General features: G+C 39.4%; 1 protein-coding gene and 1 non-coding gene across 6 annotated transcripts in view; both read right to left on the bottom strand.

The window, feature by feature from the left end:
• Positions 1-407: 407 nt before the first annotated feature.
• GPBP1L1 (GC-rich promoter binding protein 1 like 1) overlaps positions 408-17,283 on the bottom strand; it is a 52,450-nt gene continuing 35,574 nt past the window's right edge. For all 5 annotated transcript variants that reach the window (XM_054720397.1, XM_028160107.2, XM_008151199.3 and 2 more), the window contains 7 exons: positions 12,312-12,384; positions 10,902-11,095; positions 6,449-6,589; positions 5,611-5,769; positions 3,779-3,903; positions 2,492-2,594; positions 408-1,294 (listed from right to left, as the gene is read on the bottom strand). In XM_054720397.1, the coding sequence (XP_054576372.1) occupies positions 1,142-1,294; positions 2,492-2,594; positions 3,779-3,903; positions 5,611-5,769; positions 6,449-6,589; positions 10,902-11,095; positions 12,312-12,384 (948 nt within the window). In that variant the 3' untranslated portion in view covers positions 408-1,141. The remainder of the gene's footprint in view (positions 1,295-2,491; positions 2,595-3,778; positions 3,904-5,610; positions 5,770-6,448; positions 6,590-10,901; positions 11,096-12,311; positions 12,385-17,283) is intronic.
• Positions 8,821-8,927, bottom strand: LOC114235065 (U6 spliceosomal RNA). Its single transcript, XR_003621247.1, has one exon. It is a non-coding gene; the product is annotated as a U6 spliceosomal RNA (small nuclear RNA).

Below are 17,283 nucleotides of genomic sequence, written 5' to 3'. Positions count from 1 at the left end.
TCTTCTCTTCCCTACTGGTCCGGGCTCTCCTTGTATCACCCAGAGCCTTGCACAATACCTGGGACACTCAAGAACCTGGGGAATATTTGTTGAGTGAAAAAATCTGTCTCCTCCACTGTCACCCAGCCACATGTTCTTATTTTGCAGGAAAAATGAGGCACAGACCTTCCTTAATATCCATACATTGGTAAGTACATGGGCAGTGATTAACAGTTTCTGGAAATAAACTTGGGTTTCTGATTTTATTACTGGTAATTTTATTGCACAGGTTTTTCAAAAAAGTAGCTGCTAAAAGGAGAAACAGGTGTGTGTGAATTCAGATGTTCCTCAGACTGCCAGAAGCAGTTCCCTAAAAAAGAAACCACTCAACCTAATTTTAAAGAAAATATACTTCTTACACAAGACAATCCAAACTGATGCAAAATATTTATTCCAAGTTAGTTATTTTATGCAGTAGTTTCCCCCTCAAGACCTGTGATAACCACATCTTTTAAATCTGTAAATAATGTTATCAAAATAATCTTAATCTTTGAAATCTCACAAAAATTTATATTTTACAATCCACCCTGAATATCAAGGCCGCAAGAATAACACATTTCCTATATCCAAATATTTTACAGCTGTACCCAAAAAGGAAAAAAAAGAAACAAACAAACAAACCCCCCCCCCCCCATATTCTTGGTTAAGGGCTAACGTTACCCGAGCAGCCAAAAATAAAATAAAATATCCAAATTATTAGCATTAATTTAATACAATTATAACTTCAATAGTCACTTTGTCATTGACAATGATTGCTTGAGCACAGGGGTGAGTGCCCCAAGGGCTGGTGGAAGCTATTGCTGCAGACCAGTGTCTCCTCCTCTCTGCACTGTCAGCTCCCACTTGTGCATCGCCCCATATATACTGTGTGTGTATTTTAAAAATATTTCTCACCACACAAATTTTCTCTACAAAGCAAATAACAGGAAAGAAAAACAACAAAAGCTAAACAAGTCAATCGCTCTCTCTTTGGGATATGATTATTTCCCTTGTGCATGAAATATTCAACAACAACGTAAGAAAAGGAAAAGATTTTTTTGTATTCTCCGTTAGCACACAAGCTGAGTTTATGGGTCAGATTTAACGGTGAACATTTATGTGCCTACTTCCAGGCATCATCATCTGATGTTTCACTGCTACTGGTTTCTGTGTCTGAATCCTCAAACTCTGCTTTGCACGTGCTTCTCCAAGGGGAGAACAGGCTAGAAGTGCGGCTTTGCAAGAAGCCATTCTTCCCAAAGCCATTTCTTCTCAGCTGTGTAAGCATGGGAAACAAAGAAAAACAAAACAAAACATTAATATTGACACAGAGCTCTTGGGACCTGGGAAAGGCCAAGCCGAAATTCAATTCTAGGCAGAATTTAGAGGGAGCCTTCTAAGAGATGCAAGATTTCTTGTTGGAGTGCTTATCACACTTCAATGCACAAATGAATAATCTAAGGATCTGTTTAAAATGCAGATCCAGAATGACTGGGGCAGGGTTTGAGCTTCTGTATTTCTACAAGTTCCCAGGTGATGACAATAATAGGGAAACAGAGTTCTGAGTAGCAAAGTCTTTTAGCCTGTATTTTTACTTTATAGGACATAATTGGTACTTATGATTTATATATATACCACCAGGATAGGAGCTCCAAGAGGTCTGTAGAGATTCCATTGATCTTGTCCATCACTGTAAATTCTAAGGTCTGGCAGTATTTTACTCAGAGCAAGAATTCAAGCATTTACTGAATAAATTCAAATTTGGCTTCTTGGCTCTGGCTAGAGTACCAGAGGAAACCCACAGGACTAACAGCAAAAGAGGGTGAGCCTGCTTCCCTTTGGAATACAATCTTGTGGTTCTGATAAGGGGCGAAAGCTTCCAGGATGAAAGAACATACTACCTCTTGGAACCTGCTAACCACTAACCTGGTTTTTGTATGCAACACTGCAGATAGCTATTGCCTAGGCAGATTTAGATGTCCTTTTATATTTTAACTAGAGGCCCGGTGCACAGATTTGTGCACTGGTGGGGTCCCTTGGCCTGGCCTGTGGGGATTGGGCCAAAACCAGCTCTCCGACATCCCGAGGGGTCCTGGATTTGTGAGAGGGCGGTTCTTGGGTGATGCACCCCGGAATTGGGCTCCCTCCTCTCTGGTTCCGGGTGTGTCACCTAAGAACTGCAGCTACCAAGTCACTGCAGCTTGGCAGCTCTTGTGTTGAGCATCTGGCCCCTGGTCATAATTACGCATCATAGCTACAGGTTGGATGGTCAAATGGTCGCTTAGGGGTGTGTGTGTATATTATTTTGATAACATTATTTACAGATTTATATATATATATAAAATGGCAACTTATATTTTCTTTTTCAAGGTCCTTCTCTCACACTAAGCTGGGTTCCTTAAGGGCAACGACTGTCCTGACACCTCAATTTTCCTACTCGTTAATTGGTCTCCAGGAATGGTTAATGACATACCTGCTCTGTCTTCATATGGAACTCTTTAAGCTCATCCTCTGTGAGGGGAAGGAAATTTTCATCATTTTCAGGATACTCCTGCCATCCCATTGCTTTCAATAACCTGGAGGAAGGAGGTCAGGCAAAGAAAACATGCCTTTAAGCCTAAGTGGGAAGCCCACAACTTTCCACAGAAAACTTTCCTGCCCAGGGCAATGGTACCCACTTTGATGTTAGAGAAGAAACTTAAGGTTCTTTTATCCCCAGTGAAATAAGCTTTGTTGTCAGTTAGGTGCTTGTAATTAAATGGGGGATCTCCACAGTTGCTCTTTCCAAATCATAAGAGCTACAGAGAAGAGATATTAAAAGCAGAAAATAAGACAGCATAATGAAAAGAGCCAAATTGCAAGGGCCCTCACTGTGCCATAGAAAAAACAGAGGAATAAATCTCACTTTTGTCTCGTGAGCAAATCAGCACATTTCCACATGTAATGAAGTGCTTTTGTTTGTAATAAAGTTCTTGTTCAATTTCATGACATTAATGATCTCCTTCTTAACATTATGACCCCAAAAGTTCCTCTGCACAGGAGCCTGGTTTCAGGAAGGTACTATAATACTTGGTAGGCCCCATGTGCCATTCAGCTGCCCAGTTGGCTGCTCTGTGTTTAAGGCTCTCGTTTAAAGAACAAGTTCCAGACACTGGGGCCTCATGCCTCCCAAGGCCCCTTAAGAGTCTTATAGCAACTGCTTAGTGGGCTAGGAGGGTCCAAGGAGAGAGCACAACAGTCCCAGGAAACAGGTTCCCCTCTCCTCTTTTCAACTGGAGCCATAAACTGAGTCTGAAACTAAACTACACAAAAGCCTTAGGAGGCCGAAACCGGTTTGGCTCAATGGATAGAGCGTCGGTCTGCGGACTGAAAGGTCCTGGGTTCGATTCCGGTCAAGGGCATGTACATTGGCTGCGGGCACATCCCTGGTAGGGGGTGTGCAGGAGGCAGCTGGTCGATGATTCTCTCTCATCGATGTTTCTAACTCTCTATCCCTCTTCCTTCCTCTCTGTGAAAAAGCAATAAAATATATTAAAAAAAAAAAAAAAAAAAAAAAAAAAGCCTTAGGAGTTTGAAAAAGCTCGTTGAGTCTGTAAAGGTACACCCATTGAGAAACAGGGCAATCTGGGGCATACAGAGAACAAGTTAGGGTGCTCATGGGACTTCCATTTGTATGCTGGACTCAACCTGCGAGTCTTAAGTATGGTCCAGCTCCTTGCAGGCCACACACCGCATTCTCTGTGATCTGATCCTCACTTACCTGTGCTCTGCTTCCAGTGAGTGTGAGAGGACCTCCCTTTCCTCCTCTACAGGGAGAGGGAGACCATTCTGATGACAGCCTTCCTCTCCATTTTCCTTTGGTTCAGGTGTGCTGTTGTCCTCCAACTGCAATAAGGAAAAGAAGAACACACTTCGTGAAACAATCCTTTCAGGCAAGAAAAGTGATCTACAAGAAGAAGGAGTCAGAACCAGGGAAGTACGTGACAGAAGACAACTTCAACCCATAGGTTTTCCCCATTTAAAAATGAGGAATAGCCCTGGCCAATGTGGCTCAGTTGGTTGGGAGCTGTCCCATGCACCAAAGGGTTACCAGTTCAATTCCAGGTCAGGGCACATGCCTGGGTTGTGGGGAACATGCAGGAGACAGCTGATCGATGTTTCGCTGTCAACTGTCACCTCTTTCTCTTTCTCTCTTCCTCTCTCCTTCCCTCCCTCTTTAAAATTAACTTAAAGATCTTTAAAAAGAAATAAAAATGAGGACTTGCACCGGACTAGTGTGGCTCAGTGGTTGAGCACTGACCTATGAACCAGGAGGTCACTGTTCGATTCCTGGTCAGGCACATGCCTGGGTTGCAGTCTCAGGAGCATGCAGGAGGCAGATGATCGATGATTCTCTCTCATCATAGATATTTCTATTTCTCCCTCTCCCTTCCTCTCTGAAATCAATAAAATATATATTTTTAAAAATAAGGACTTGCCCTACTTGGTTTGGGTCAGTGGATAGAGCAGTCGGCCTGCGGACTGAAAGGTCCTGGGTTCGATTCCAGTCAAGGGCACATGCCTGGGCTGTGGGCTCGATCCCCAGCAGGGGGTGTGCAGGAGGCAGCTGATCAATGATTCTCTCTCATCATTGATGTTTCTATCTCTCTCTCTCCCTCTCCCTTCCTCTCTGAAATCAATAAAAATATATTAAAAAAAAAAATGAGGACTTGCTAAGATTTCCAAAGGATACCAACTGGCCACCATCTACAGGTTATGTCAAGTATGAAGAAGGTACTAGATACTATTGTTCTTATTTTGCAATACAACATAGCCCTAACTGACAAAAGCTTCTATAATTTACCAACTTCTTACAGAACTGACCAGTTCAAGACTACAGCAGTGCTGCTCAGTTGAAGAATACTGAGTCCCAAGGCAACTATTATTAAAATAATCCCTAATTAGCCCTAGCTGGTTTGGTTCAGTGGATAGAGCATCGGCCTGCAGACTGTAGGGTCCCAGGTTTGATTCCGGTCAAGGGAACATGCCTGGGTTGAGGGCTTGATGCCCATTGGGGGACGTGCAGGAGGCAGCTGATCAATGATTTTCTCTCATCATTGATGTTTCTCTTTCCCTCTCCCTTCCTCTATATATATATATATATATATATAAAAAATAAAAAAAAATTTTTTTTAAATAAAAAGAGCCGAAACCGGTTTGGCTCAATGGATAGAGCGTCGGCCTGCGGACTCCAGGGTCCCAGGTTCGATTCCGGTCAAGGGCATGTACCTTGGTTGCGGGCACATCCCCAGTAGGGGGTGTGCAAGAGGCAGCTGATCCATGTTTCTCTCTCATCGATGTTTCTAACTCTCTATCCCTCTCTCTTCCTCTCTGTAAAAAATCAATAAAATATATTTTAAAAATAATAAAATTAGCCCTAATTTGAAATCTGTTGAACAAAGAATTAAAATCATTTTACCATAGGCTGTTACTCCTACAGACACTTTTCTATACATTTAAAAACTTGCTACATCTTTCTCCTAAGAAGAAAAAAAGCACACATATAAATAAGAAAACACCTATGCTGTCCAGAAAAAAATCTTATGCTCTTACATCCTCCAGCTTGTCACAGTCTCTGTTCTCTGAGAAGTCTCCATTCCGGTCATCCTTCAGAGTCTTCAGAAACTCGCTTTTCCTGTCGGTGGTTCGCCGGGTCAACTTAGTCAGACGAGAGGAGCTGATCTCAATGGGAGGAGTGGTGCTGGAGGGACTCTGCACAAATACCACAGACAGATTGCAAACAGCAACTACTGGGATTCTCCAGGTCACTTGTACATGGATTGATTTCCAGAATCTGGTAACCTATCATTCTGTCTTTTACACCCCAAAACAAACAGACAAGCTAACTAACAAACTAAATATCCTTTTCATTTAAACATACTTTAGCTTTGCTGGTTTTTTACAGTTAAGACTGGATGGCTTGCCCAGCCGGTGTGGCTCAGTGGTTGAGTGTGGACCTATGAACCAAGAGATCATGGTTCAATTCCTGGTCAGGGCACATGCCCAGGTTGCTGGCTCGATCTCTAGCAGGGGGCGTGCAGGAGGCAGCCCATCACTAATTCTCATCATTGATGTTTCTCTCTCTCTCCCTTCCTCTAAAAATCAATAAAAAAATTTTAAATAGACTAGATAGCTTACATAGTACCTCTTTGATTTTTCTACAGACACCATGTGCATAATGTCAGTTTTAAAACAGGCTGACCCTGGTCTACCATAAAGCAACTACCCCACTCAGCTACTGCCCATTTTTGCATGCTAACAGGAAATCACCAGTAAACAAATGACTTTGAGCTAAGCAGAGATACAAAGGAAATCGAGTTAGAGCTGTACATCAGTAAAGTAAATGGGAAATGGTAACTTTAGCAAAGGCCTCTGTTTTATCTTCACTCACCTCTTTGGGAGAGCTTAAAACTGCACCACCAGCCAGTACTACTGGTTTGGTAACAGAGATTGGACTGGTAAAAGCAGACTCCCGGCTGGAGGAAAGGGATCCTGATTTGTGTTCCATTCTGTTAGCTTTCCATGCACTGGGCTACATGGGAAGAAAGAACAAATCAGAACAAGCATGCAGACATAAAGAAGTTCAGCCTGTAAGATCATAAGGCAAAGAGTAAAATGTTACATGGGAACATTATTTTCCAGAGCAAACCCGTTTCATCATGTTTGGAGGAATGCAACCTCTTACGCACTTGAAATGAAAAGGCAAATGGGAACCAAAAAATTCACAGATATTAATAGGTATTTTTCAAAAAACCAACAACAACAACAAAATCTCTAGTTCAACAATCCTGGCACATGCTGGAGTGAATAAAGTTCAACAGGTTTCTTTACTGTGCTATTTCTCAAAACATCTAACTGTACACGTGCATTTGAGAAGCAGATATAATATACAGCATTTTCCAAAATTATGTGACACCAAAATGTTTTCTTTTATGGTGTGTTGTTAACCTCAATGTAATCCTGATAACCTAAAAAAAAAAAAAAGCACTCCAGAAAAATGCTGTTTTCCAGAAACTTCAATGGCTAGACATTCCTGCCTAGTCCAGAGGCCCTTCTTTTGCCCAGCCTAGTGGGGCCTGGGCATATTCTGTCACTCTGGCCCTGGCCCCAACTATGATGACAGCATAGCTGGAATACAGAGGCAATCACACTGTCTGAAGAGAATAGGGAAGACAAAGCATATTGATGGAGTGAGACTGAAACAAGTGAAAACAACCTCTTTTTCCAGAATGAAACAATGAAAACCGAGAGACATTCACAACAAAGAAAGGGTCTGAGTGAAAAGAATTCTTTCTTGGTATTAAAGAGGATACTATAGGCTTTAGGAAGGGAATTAACTGATTATCTACCATATATCAGATGCTCATCATACTGTTTTAATTCTTAATTCAATCAGGCATAATTATGATATTCACTTTTTACAGAGAATGACTGAGGTTAAGAAAGTTATACAATTTGCCGAAACCGGTTTGGCTCAGTGGATAGAGCGTCGGCCTGTGGACTGAAGGGTCCCAGGTTCGATTCCGGTCAAGGGCATGTACCTTGGTTGCGGGCACATCCCCAGTAGGAGGGTGTGCAAGAGGCAGCTGATCGATGTTTCTCTCTCATCGATGTTTCTAACTCTCTATCCCTCTCTCTTCCTCTCTGTAAAAAATCAATAAAATATATTTAAAAAAAGAAAAGAAAGTTATACAATTTGTTCAAGGTTACTCAGCTAGTATGTGGTAACTTTTTTCACAATGACTCCAAAAGAACATGCAAGCAGTTAAGAGACAGATAAAAGATTGTTTTTTCTTGCAAAGATGGCTGCTTATGTCAGGCTAAGTATACACAGGACATAGAAACCCGGAAGGTTTCTGTCATAGTAGTACAGAAGGTTTAACAGGCAGTGTTATATGCAAAAGGATACCTACACCTCTGCCCAACTTCATCTTCATTTTCCATTACTCAAACACTGTGCTCCTCATCGGAGAAAACAATTATGACCCACACCTTTATATTAGAGGAATTATATATGGAAATACTCTAAAGTGAACCACATACCGACCACTGTTTTCTTTTTAAAAAATGTGCTGTCTTTTCCTCCAAAGTACAAACCAAGCCCAATTCTCCACCTCAAATGATTCTGTGCCTTCTATTGGACTGAAAAATAGAAATCACTGAATCCAAACTTTCCCTAATTACTTCCTTTGCACCTCAAGTTCCTTTGATAGCTTCATCCTTTCTACCATTCTGTATCTGTTTGTTCTTTTTCCTTTGAGAATTTCTCAATTATTTCTCCCTTGTATCTTCAATCTCCTTCTCTGTAATCATTTGTTGGAACATCTAGAGAAAAACGAATAGATAAATCTCCATCTGCCTACTAGTCATTTCACCTCTTCCTTCCTCTAACATCTTATATTCAAGGTACCAAGAACCACTCTTTCCAACTTTTCCTGAAACTGATCTTTCTCACTTATCTAACTCCAGTGAAATGGTTCCATAGTTATTCCAGTTTCCCAGGGAAGAATACTTAAGTGTTTTCTGTTTTCTTCCTGTCTAATCTGCTTCCCATTATGTGGCATCACCACCTCCTTTGTTGAAGCTTCATTGCCTTTTGCAAGGACAACAGCAGCAGCCTTTACATCAGTTTTCCTACTTTCAATCTATCTTCAATTTAGTCCTACACAACAGGGCTAAACTGATCCTAAGCTCCATGTTATGATTTTTATCCTTGCCACTTCTTGATCCCCTATTTTTTTTTTTTTTTACCGTTTTAAACACAAAAATATGGACTGCTTCACGAATTTGTGTATCATCCTTGAGATGAGGCTATGCTAATCTTCTCTGTATTATTCCAATTTTGGTGTATGTGCTGTTGAAGCAAGCACCAACCTCTAAAGATTTTTAAGATCTTAACCAATCAAAGCATAATATGCTAATGATATGCTAAGGCCGCTGGACGGCTCACTATGACATGCACTGACCACCAGGGGCAGACGCGCCAACCAGTAGGTTAGCTTGTTGCTGGGGTCTGGCGGATCAGGACTGAAAGATCAGGACTGAAAGATCAGGACTGAGATCAGGACTGAACGAGATGGGCCAGACACGCCCTGGAGCCTTCCCATAGTCCCTCCCAGGCTGGCCAACCTCCTACATGCCTCCCTGGCCCTGATGGTGCACTGGTGGGGTCCCTCGATCTGGCCTGTGCCCTCTTGCAATCTGGGACCCCTCGGGGGATGTTGGAGAGCTGGTTTCAGCCCAATCCTGCAGGCCAGGCCAAGGGACCCCACTGGTGCACAAAATTCGTGAACCGGGCCTCTAGTTTAAAATAAAGTAACACTTATGAAAACTCTTCATAAACTCTTAAGGAATGGAACATAGGTGCTGCCATGTTGACAGTAATAGCTACCATTTATTAGTACTTACTATATGCTAATTTTAAGTACTTCACAAAATTTTCTCATTATTCCTTGAAAAACCCATAAAGGATTGGTATCATTACCTCCACTTTATAGATATTCACATTCTTTTCATTCTACATCAGAGGAACAAGTATCCTAAACCCTTTTAAAAAATAATTCCACTTGTAAGTTTTATTCCTGTTATTTCTTGCTGGATCATAACCCTTTTATGACCCCTTTCTAGTACATTTCCAGGTGTCTTCACAGGCTTCTTCCTAAAGATTTTCTTCATCCTTTCACTTTATCTCACCTACACCTATATTCTATTTCTTTTTATTGTCAAGTCTCAAACGTACCACTATCTCCACTTCAACCCACATAATTCCGGAATCTCCTGAGTTGTTCTTTCAGACCTACACTACTTTCCTAAAACCTCAAGTCAAAGATTACCAAAAACTTTCAAACTGCTAAGGGTAAAAATATTTTTTCAGTTATTTTCCTCAATGTCTCATCAACAATTGACAAGTGCTGACAACCCTGGTTGCTATCTTAAATTCACCTACCCAGATATCTTTGATAGGGTTGGCAAGCTACGACCCATGGGCTAAACAAAGACCATATATCGTATGTGACCAGCAAAGCCTAAACTATTTATTATATGATCCTTTACAGAAATGTTTACCAGCCCCTACTATATAGATGGTTTGGGACCACTGAAGGGATATAGGAAAAGGACATGACATATTCAAGGATGATCATTCTGGCAGTTCTGTGAAAGATGAATAGAAAAATGAGGACAGAGAAGTATATATAATAGTTAAGATGAGATGACAAGGGCATAGGACATTAGAAAAGTAGTAACTGATAGGGACTTTATAATTTTTTGGCATAGGGGAATGAATCAGGAGGAAGAGGAAAGAAGCAGTTGAGATACTCAGCTAAATGATCAGATGGATGTTAGTGCTATTAATGGAAACAGCAAATCAGAAGAAGCAGGTTTGCCTGGCCGGTGTGGCTCAGTGGTTGAGTGTTGACCTACGAACCAGAAGGTCACAGTTCAATTCCCGGTCAGGGTACATGCCCAGGTAGTGGGCTTGAACCCCAGTGTGGGGCATTCAGGAGGCAGCCGATCAATGATTCTCTCTCATCATTGATATTTCTATCTCTTTCTCCCTCTCCCTGCCTCTCTGCAATTAATAAAGATCTATTAAAAAAAAATCACTGACTTAAAAAAAAAAAAAAAAGGGCAGGTTTATGAGATGAAGCTAATGAATGAGAGGCCTACTAAAAATCCAGTAGGCAGCAGTAGAGTTTGGAGACAGAATACAAAAAAATATATATATAACAAGTTCTGAATATTTGGTGAACGATTCAACAGAAAAATATAAATTTACTATTCTCTCCCCGATTTATCCCCAAACTTCTGCTCTGTAAAGTTCTTACATGGATTCCAAATCATACCTTGGAAGGAGGTGGTGCAGGCTTAGGAACCAGGTTCTTATAGACGCTTGGAACCATGTTGGACGATTTGTTCCCATTTGCATAGTGAGATCCTGGTGAGGTGAATGCAGCAGAGAAGGCAGCAGCAGGATCTTCTTTGGAAACTTTTTTGATAACTAGCATTTTGGAGGTTTGTTTGGCACCAGGTGGATTTTCTGTGAAATACAATAGTGGAGAAACAAAAGAATGTAAAAATATTAGTTAACAGGAAGCACAGTTTATATGAAGGCCTCGCATTCAACAAAGAATTGACAATTGAGACTGAAGGACAAACATTCCTGGTACGTACTTAACAGATACTCTCAAAAGCGATACTACTTGGGAATTGTAGAAAAAAAGACAGTATATTAAGCACCTGATTCTAAAGTCATAAATCAACCAGAAAGCCCAAAGATGTTAGTAGTCTTTCAGGTGCATAACATTTCTGGTGTATGGTGTATCATTCAGGCACAGAGCAAACAAGAATATATCCAAGGGTGGCAGCTCCTGTCAGCATGGGAATGGAGATCAAGAAACTGGAGAAGCTGCCATATTCCATCAACTAAGGGGAAATGGTACAGCAACCATCCTTAATCCCAAAACTCAAGATCCAAACCCAGTATTTAGATAAAGCCTTCCCAATATGATGCCTGGTTACTGAACATGTCTAATGTAGGAACTAGGAGAGTCCAGTTTGTAAATGCCAAATATCCTAAAATGCCACATCATGTTTGGTTTGAAATAGACTGATTTGTCTATTAATTTTTTATAAGGCTAGTTATTCCCATTTATATGTATGTATTTATATATTTTCTCCTTTCCCTATATAATAAGCATCCTTTGTAATTGCCAAGACAAAACAAAAACCCCAAAAACACTCAGCAACTGGAACTTGGTTGAATAAAGTGGTCTATAGGATGTGGTTTTATATAGCCTTTCCAATAACACTTTAGAAGACTATTTAGTAATGTGAAAGAATGCTTAGAATACATTGTTATATATGCCTACCAAATATTTAGAAGACATTGATAACACCTATAATTCAATTTAATTTTAATAAATTAGCAATGTTAATTAAAAATTACTTCTTATAAGCTTTATATATAATTCTCCCTTTGCTTAAAATCTGTTTTCAAAAATAGAAAAAAAATCTGCTTTAAGTTCAGGGCTCTATAAGCTCTCAATAATCTGTATTCTAACTCCACTACTATTACATTTCAATGGTATTTTGGGGGGGCAGAGTAGGAGTTAATAGGTGTTAGTTACTCTGTGCAAACAGATGAGATGAGAAACAAGATAAAGAAACAAAACAAGAGAGATAAAGAATTTTTGCTCCTCTCCCTGATATGAAACATTTAAAGTTGTGCCTTTAAAATGGCACAATCTACCTACCCCACACTCCAGAAGGGGTCCCAATAGGTCTGCATGGCTGATTCTGTTTGCCAGCTTCTGGATTCAAAGAAGGCTAGGAAAAAAGGGATATTAATGGTTGATAATAGAAAGCTAATCATTTTGGCACCTTTTACAAAGTAGTAGCACCATGGAACCTATAAAATAATATCAGCAGCATTTACTTAATGCTGTATTCAGAAATAACTAACAGATAAATGATGTTGAAATACAAAATAGATAGGTCTTATATTAATTTAGGCTCTTTTGGGTTTCATTTCCTTTAAAAAGAGGAGAAAAAAACAAAACAAAACACAGACTAAATGTGCAAGGTTTTATCTTTCTATAGACATGTATGCCAAATAAGGAGGCACAGAAAGCTGAATGAATAAGAATGTGAATCACTTTTCTTAGAATTAAGGACAACCTGTCAGTGAAATGTATATTGCATTTCTAAGGTTGCTTTAGGACAGAAGCAAATCATGTGCCAAGGACTGCACTAGTAATACAAAGGTAATTAAGCCAATTAAAAAGAGTCCTTGTCCCCACAAGCGTTAGTTTCACTATAAAGATAAACTTGAAGACAAATAAGTCCAATGAAAGGATACAGGGGCTATGAAAATATCCATATTAAAGAAGGAGTACTAAGAATAGTCAATTTCATGTGAAAGAGAAGTGCTCTTAGAAAAGTTTTCATTGGGAGATGACTAAGAGTCCTTAAAGACGATTTCCAAAGCTGGAATATGGGCGAGTCTAAAGAACAGAATGCTCAGTGAACACTAAGACAGGAAAGCATGAAAAAGAATAAAATATTCAGCAACCTGCAAATAGTTCAATATGATTAGTACTAGGGAAAGAGGGGATCCTTTTGTGAGGAAAGAGATGTCTGGCAAAGTAGGCAAGAGCTGGATTGTGGAGTATTTCTGGGAGACTGACTTTTACTTCTATAGGTAATGATCCATCTTTCATAAACGGAGTTAACCATGATCCAATCATTAGTTTACATGGTTTGGTAGCAGCTTGAAAGATATATTTGAGGGGTTTAAACATCAATTAGGAGACCATTAGGAGACTGATTTCATAGTCCAGGAGAGTAATGAAGGCAATAGGAGTAAAGGAAGATGAGGAAAAGGATGGAGAAGTGTTAAAGAGCAATAGTTCTTGAGAATGGCACTGGTGTCCAAGCCTAAACTTTAAAATCTGGTAATAGATTAAGAAATGTCTTTTTGGCACAATTGACCATGGAATATTAAACAAATGGAAAGATGCCCAGACTCCACTACAGAGCTTCTGAATAAAAATCTCTAGGGGTAGGGCCCCAGCAGGTATGTAATTTCTACCTGTCAAGGTGAGAATCATTACTTTAGAATAAGCACAGATACAAATACCAATTCACTATATAAGTGGACAAATCAGTGACAGAATATGATGTGTTCTGTTTTTTTTTAGAATATGAGGTCTTAATAGGCCTAGTTTATAGATGTGTGAAAAACACCAACTCCATTTCTGTGTCTCAATTTCATTTGATTTTTTAAGTTTCATGCTGTGACCTTTGACCAACCTCAGTTTGTTTTTTAATCTTTTTTTTCATTGTTTAAAGCATTACAAATAGTAGCACATATGTCTCCTTTTCCCCCCATTGACTTCCCCCACTCCCTGGCACATGCCCTCACCCCTCTAGTGTCTGTGTCATTGGTTATCTTTTTTTTTTTTTTTTAAATAATTTTATTGATTTTTTACAGAGGAAGGGAGAGGGGTAGAGAGTTAGAAACATCGATGAGAGAGAAACATCCATCAGCTGCCTCCCGCACACCCCCTATTGGGGATGTGCCCGCAACCAAGGTACATGCCCTTGACCGGAATTGAACCTGGAACCCTTCAGTCCACAGGCCGACGCTCTATCCACTGAGCCAGACCGGTCAGGGCCATTGGTTATCTTTGTATGTATGCATACAAGCCCTTCGATTGATCTCTTACTCCCCCAACCCTCCCCTGCCTTCCCGCTGAAGTTTGACAGTATGTTCGATGCTTCTTTGTCTCTGTATCTATTTTTGTTCATCAGTTTATGATGTTCTTTATATTCCACAAATGAGTGAGAACATGTGATATTTAACCTCTGTTCTTAGCAAGCATATCAAAGCCTTCCAACTGGTTATCTGTGTTCCTTAAAATGAAGCCATAAATATTTTTGTTAGTTAATAGCCAAAATGGCTTGACAACTGAGATAAATATCAAACTACTGATAGTAGCAATGATAAACAATACTCTATCTCAAGACCACCAGGAGGTACAGCCCCAGGAGCTACTGCATTTTTGTCCCTTTGTTTTATCAATTATTAGTACCCAAGTTACACTATCAAAAAAGTATACTGGCCCTAACGGGTTTGGCTCAGTGAATAGAGCTTCAGCCTGCAGACTGAAGGATCCTAGGTTCGATTCTGGTCAAGGGCATGTACCTTGGTTGCGGGCACATCTCCAATAGGGGGTGTGCAGGAGGCAGCTGATCAATGTTTCTCTCTCATCGATGTTTTTAACTCTCTATTCCTCTCCCTTCCTCTCTGTAAAAAAAATATAAATAAAAAAAATATATATATATAAAGTATACCATAGAGGAGAATAATCTGCGGAATTCCTAAGTCTTCAACCCAATCTTCCATTAAGTAAGTTACCCTGTAATAAATTCTATGGAGTTGCCTGATTTGTCTGTAAGTCTTAAGACACGTTTCTCATTAAGGTGGCCATTATACCTTTGCCCAATCAGATACCTGCATTTAAAATATATATATATTTTTATTTTATTTCTTAAAAAATATATTTTATTGATTTTTTATAGAGAGGAAGGGAGAGGGATAGAAAGTTAGAAACATCGATCAGCTGCCTCTTGCACACCCGCCACTGGGGATGTGCCCGCAACCAAGGTGCATGCCCTTGACCGGAATCAAACCTGGGACCCTTCAGTCTGCATGCCGACGCTCTATCCACTGGGCCAAACCTGTTTCGGCTATATATTTTTATTGATTTCAGAGAGGAAGAGAGAAGGATAGAGAGATAGAAGCATCAATGATGAGAGAGAATCTTCGATCGGCTGCCTTCTGCATGCTCCAAAATGGGGATCGAGCTCACAACCCAGGCATGTGCCCTTGGCCGGAATCGAACCTGGGACTCTTCAGTCCGCAGACTGACACTCTATTCACTGAGCCAAACCAGCTAGGGTAGATACCTGCATTCTTAGTCACATTCTATCTAGGGTTTTCAGAAATACTGATCCTATTTATGTGATACCTTTGCTCTCTTTCCACTGATTTTTAAAAATTTAAAATAACTGCATAAAACAAACAGGCAAAATTCTTGTAAATATTTTATAAGCCTCATTCAAAAACAAAAAGAAAATCCTTCTCTCCTGATTTATAGTGATCACTTCTTTGCTTTTGTGTATCCCTCAAAACTATAGTTTTGTCTACAAAAAAAATCAAACTCTCTTATTAATCTACAGATTACTTTAAAAAATCTTATACCTCTGTATTTTCTATAAATTGGTAGTTGGTTCTAGAGGTTACAGAATCTCCTCTCTACCTCTTTATTTTGGCAAGGCAACTTCTTACTGATGTTTTCTTTTAGGAGACACATACATCTGGTTGTGCTTTTTTGTGTGATGGTGGCACACATTGATGCCTACAGCCTAAATAAAACTATTAACTCACTACAAGCTGCAAAACAATGGCCTTCTAATTTTATCACTCCTTCATTAGCTATTATACTTCCATTAAAAGGAACTTCCTCTATTTGGTGACTCAGTGGTATGATTCATATGGAAAAGATAAAATGCATGCTAGTTTCTAAGATGAGGTATTACTGTGAACTCACAGATTTAATTATAGTTGTGACTAAAACCCTTGCAGTTATTAACCTTAACTGATACATGAACTATCCTATGTTTGGCCAGTGGGAACCTCTAATTTGGCTTCTGAATCCTTTTGATACAACCCTAGAAGTCTTTACTTCTTTGCTACTCAGTATGACAAAATAACCCAAGCTTATCTTACAATAAATGTTCTTTCCAGTAATGGTATTTCAAGACCACAATCTGGGCACTAGGAATGCTCATTGCTAGTATGGGATTGATCATTGTTTTTAGATCTTTTCAGTGGACAGAGCGGGACAGGTGTGTTTGTATACGACACATTTTCAAAGATAAAATACTTCTTATTGATATTTCTAATTCAAATTGAGTACCTTGGGGTTTTATTGAACATTTCTTATATCTGTATTTCCTTCCTTCTACACCAGGAATCCTGACTTTCAAGGATACAAGAAATAGAATATAATATTCAATAGCTTTATTCCATATTACAATAGTCTCAGAAAAACAGTATCAATATTATACCACCAGTATGATTAAAATGTTAATTTTTTGTACATGTTCTCCCCATTCTCCCATTAAAAGTTATGCTGTACATAGACTGACAGAGCCATAGTTATTACATGCTAACACTTTCTTTTAACCCTCATTTAGTCTTAGTTCTACAATTAAGCATATACTTAACATTTACCACCATTCCTTTTGCTGCTTGCTGTCTTTCTGGTCAGTTTGGTTGTCTGAAGCTTGTTGTCTAGTACTTTCCTCAGGAAAAGCCTTAGGATCAGTATTCTGAATTTCTATACATTGATACTTAACCTTTATAACGGAAGGGAAGTTGGACATAGCTTAAAACCTTTGGCTCACATTTTCTTTTATTGAATACTGCAACTGTTAATACACTGATTTGTTATAAAGGTTTGTTGTCAAAGTGTCTCTGATTTTCTTTCTTTTATGAGTCACTTGGTCTTTATGCCTAGATGCCCAAAGGACATTTTTTTTTTTTACTGTTTGAGTCTAGTATTTTATCACTATCAAGATGTTGGCTGTTCTGACTATCCTTTCAATTTTTAGCTACAAATCTTATTGTAATATAAATTATTCCTGAATTATACTTTT

This window comes from Eptesicus fuscus, chromosome 9 (assembly GCF_027574615.1).
Source record: "Eptesicus fuscus isolate TK198812 chromosome 9, DD_ASM_mEF_20220401, whole genome shotgun sequence".
In the NCBI taxonomy this organism is placed as follows: Eukaryota; Metazoa; Chordata; class Mammalia; order Chiroptera; family Vespertilionidae; genus Eptesicus; species Eptesicus fuscus.
Note: the sequence above shows the minus strand (reverse complement) of the source record. Positions and strands in the feature narration are given on the sequence as shown.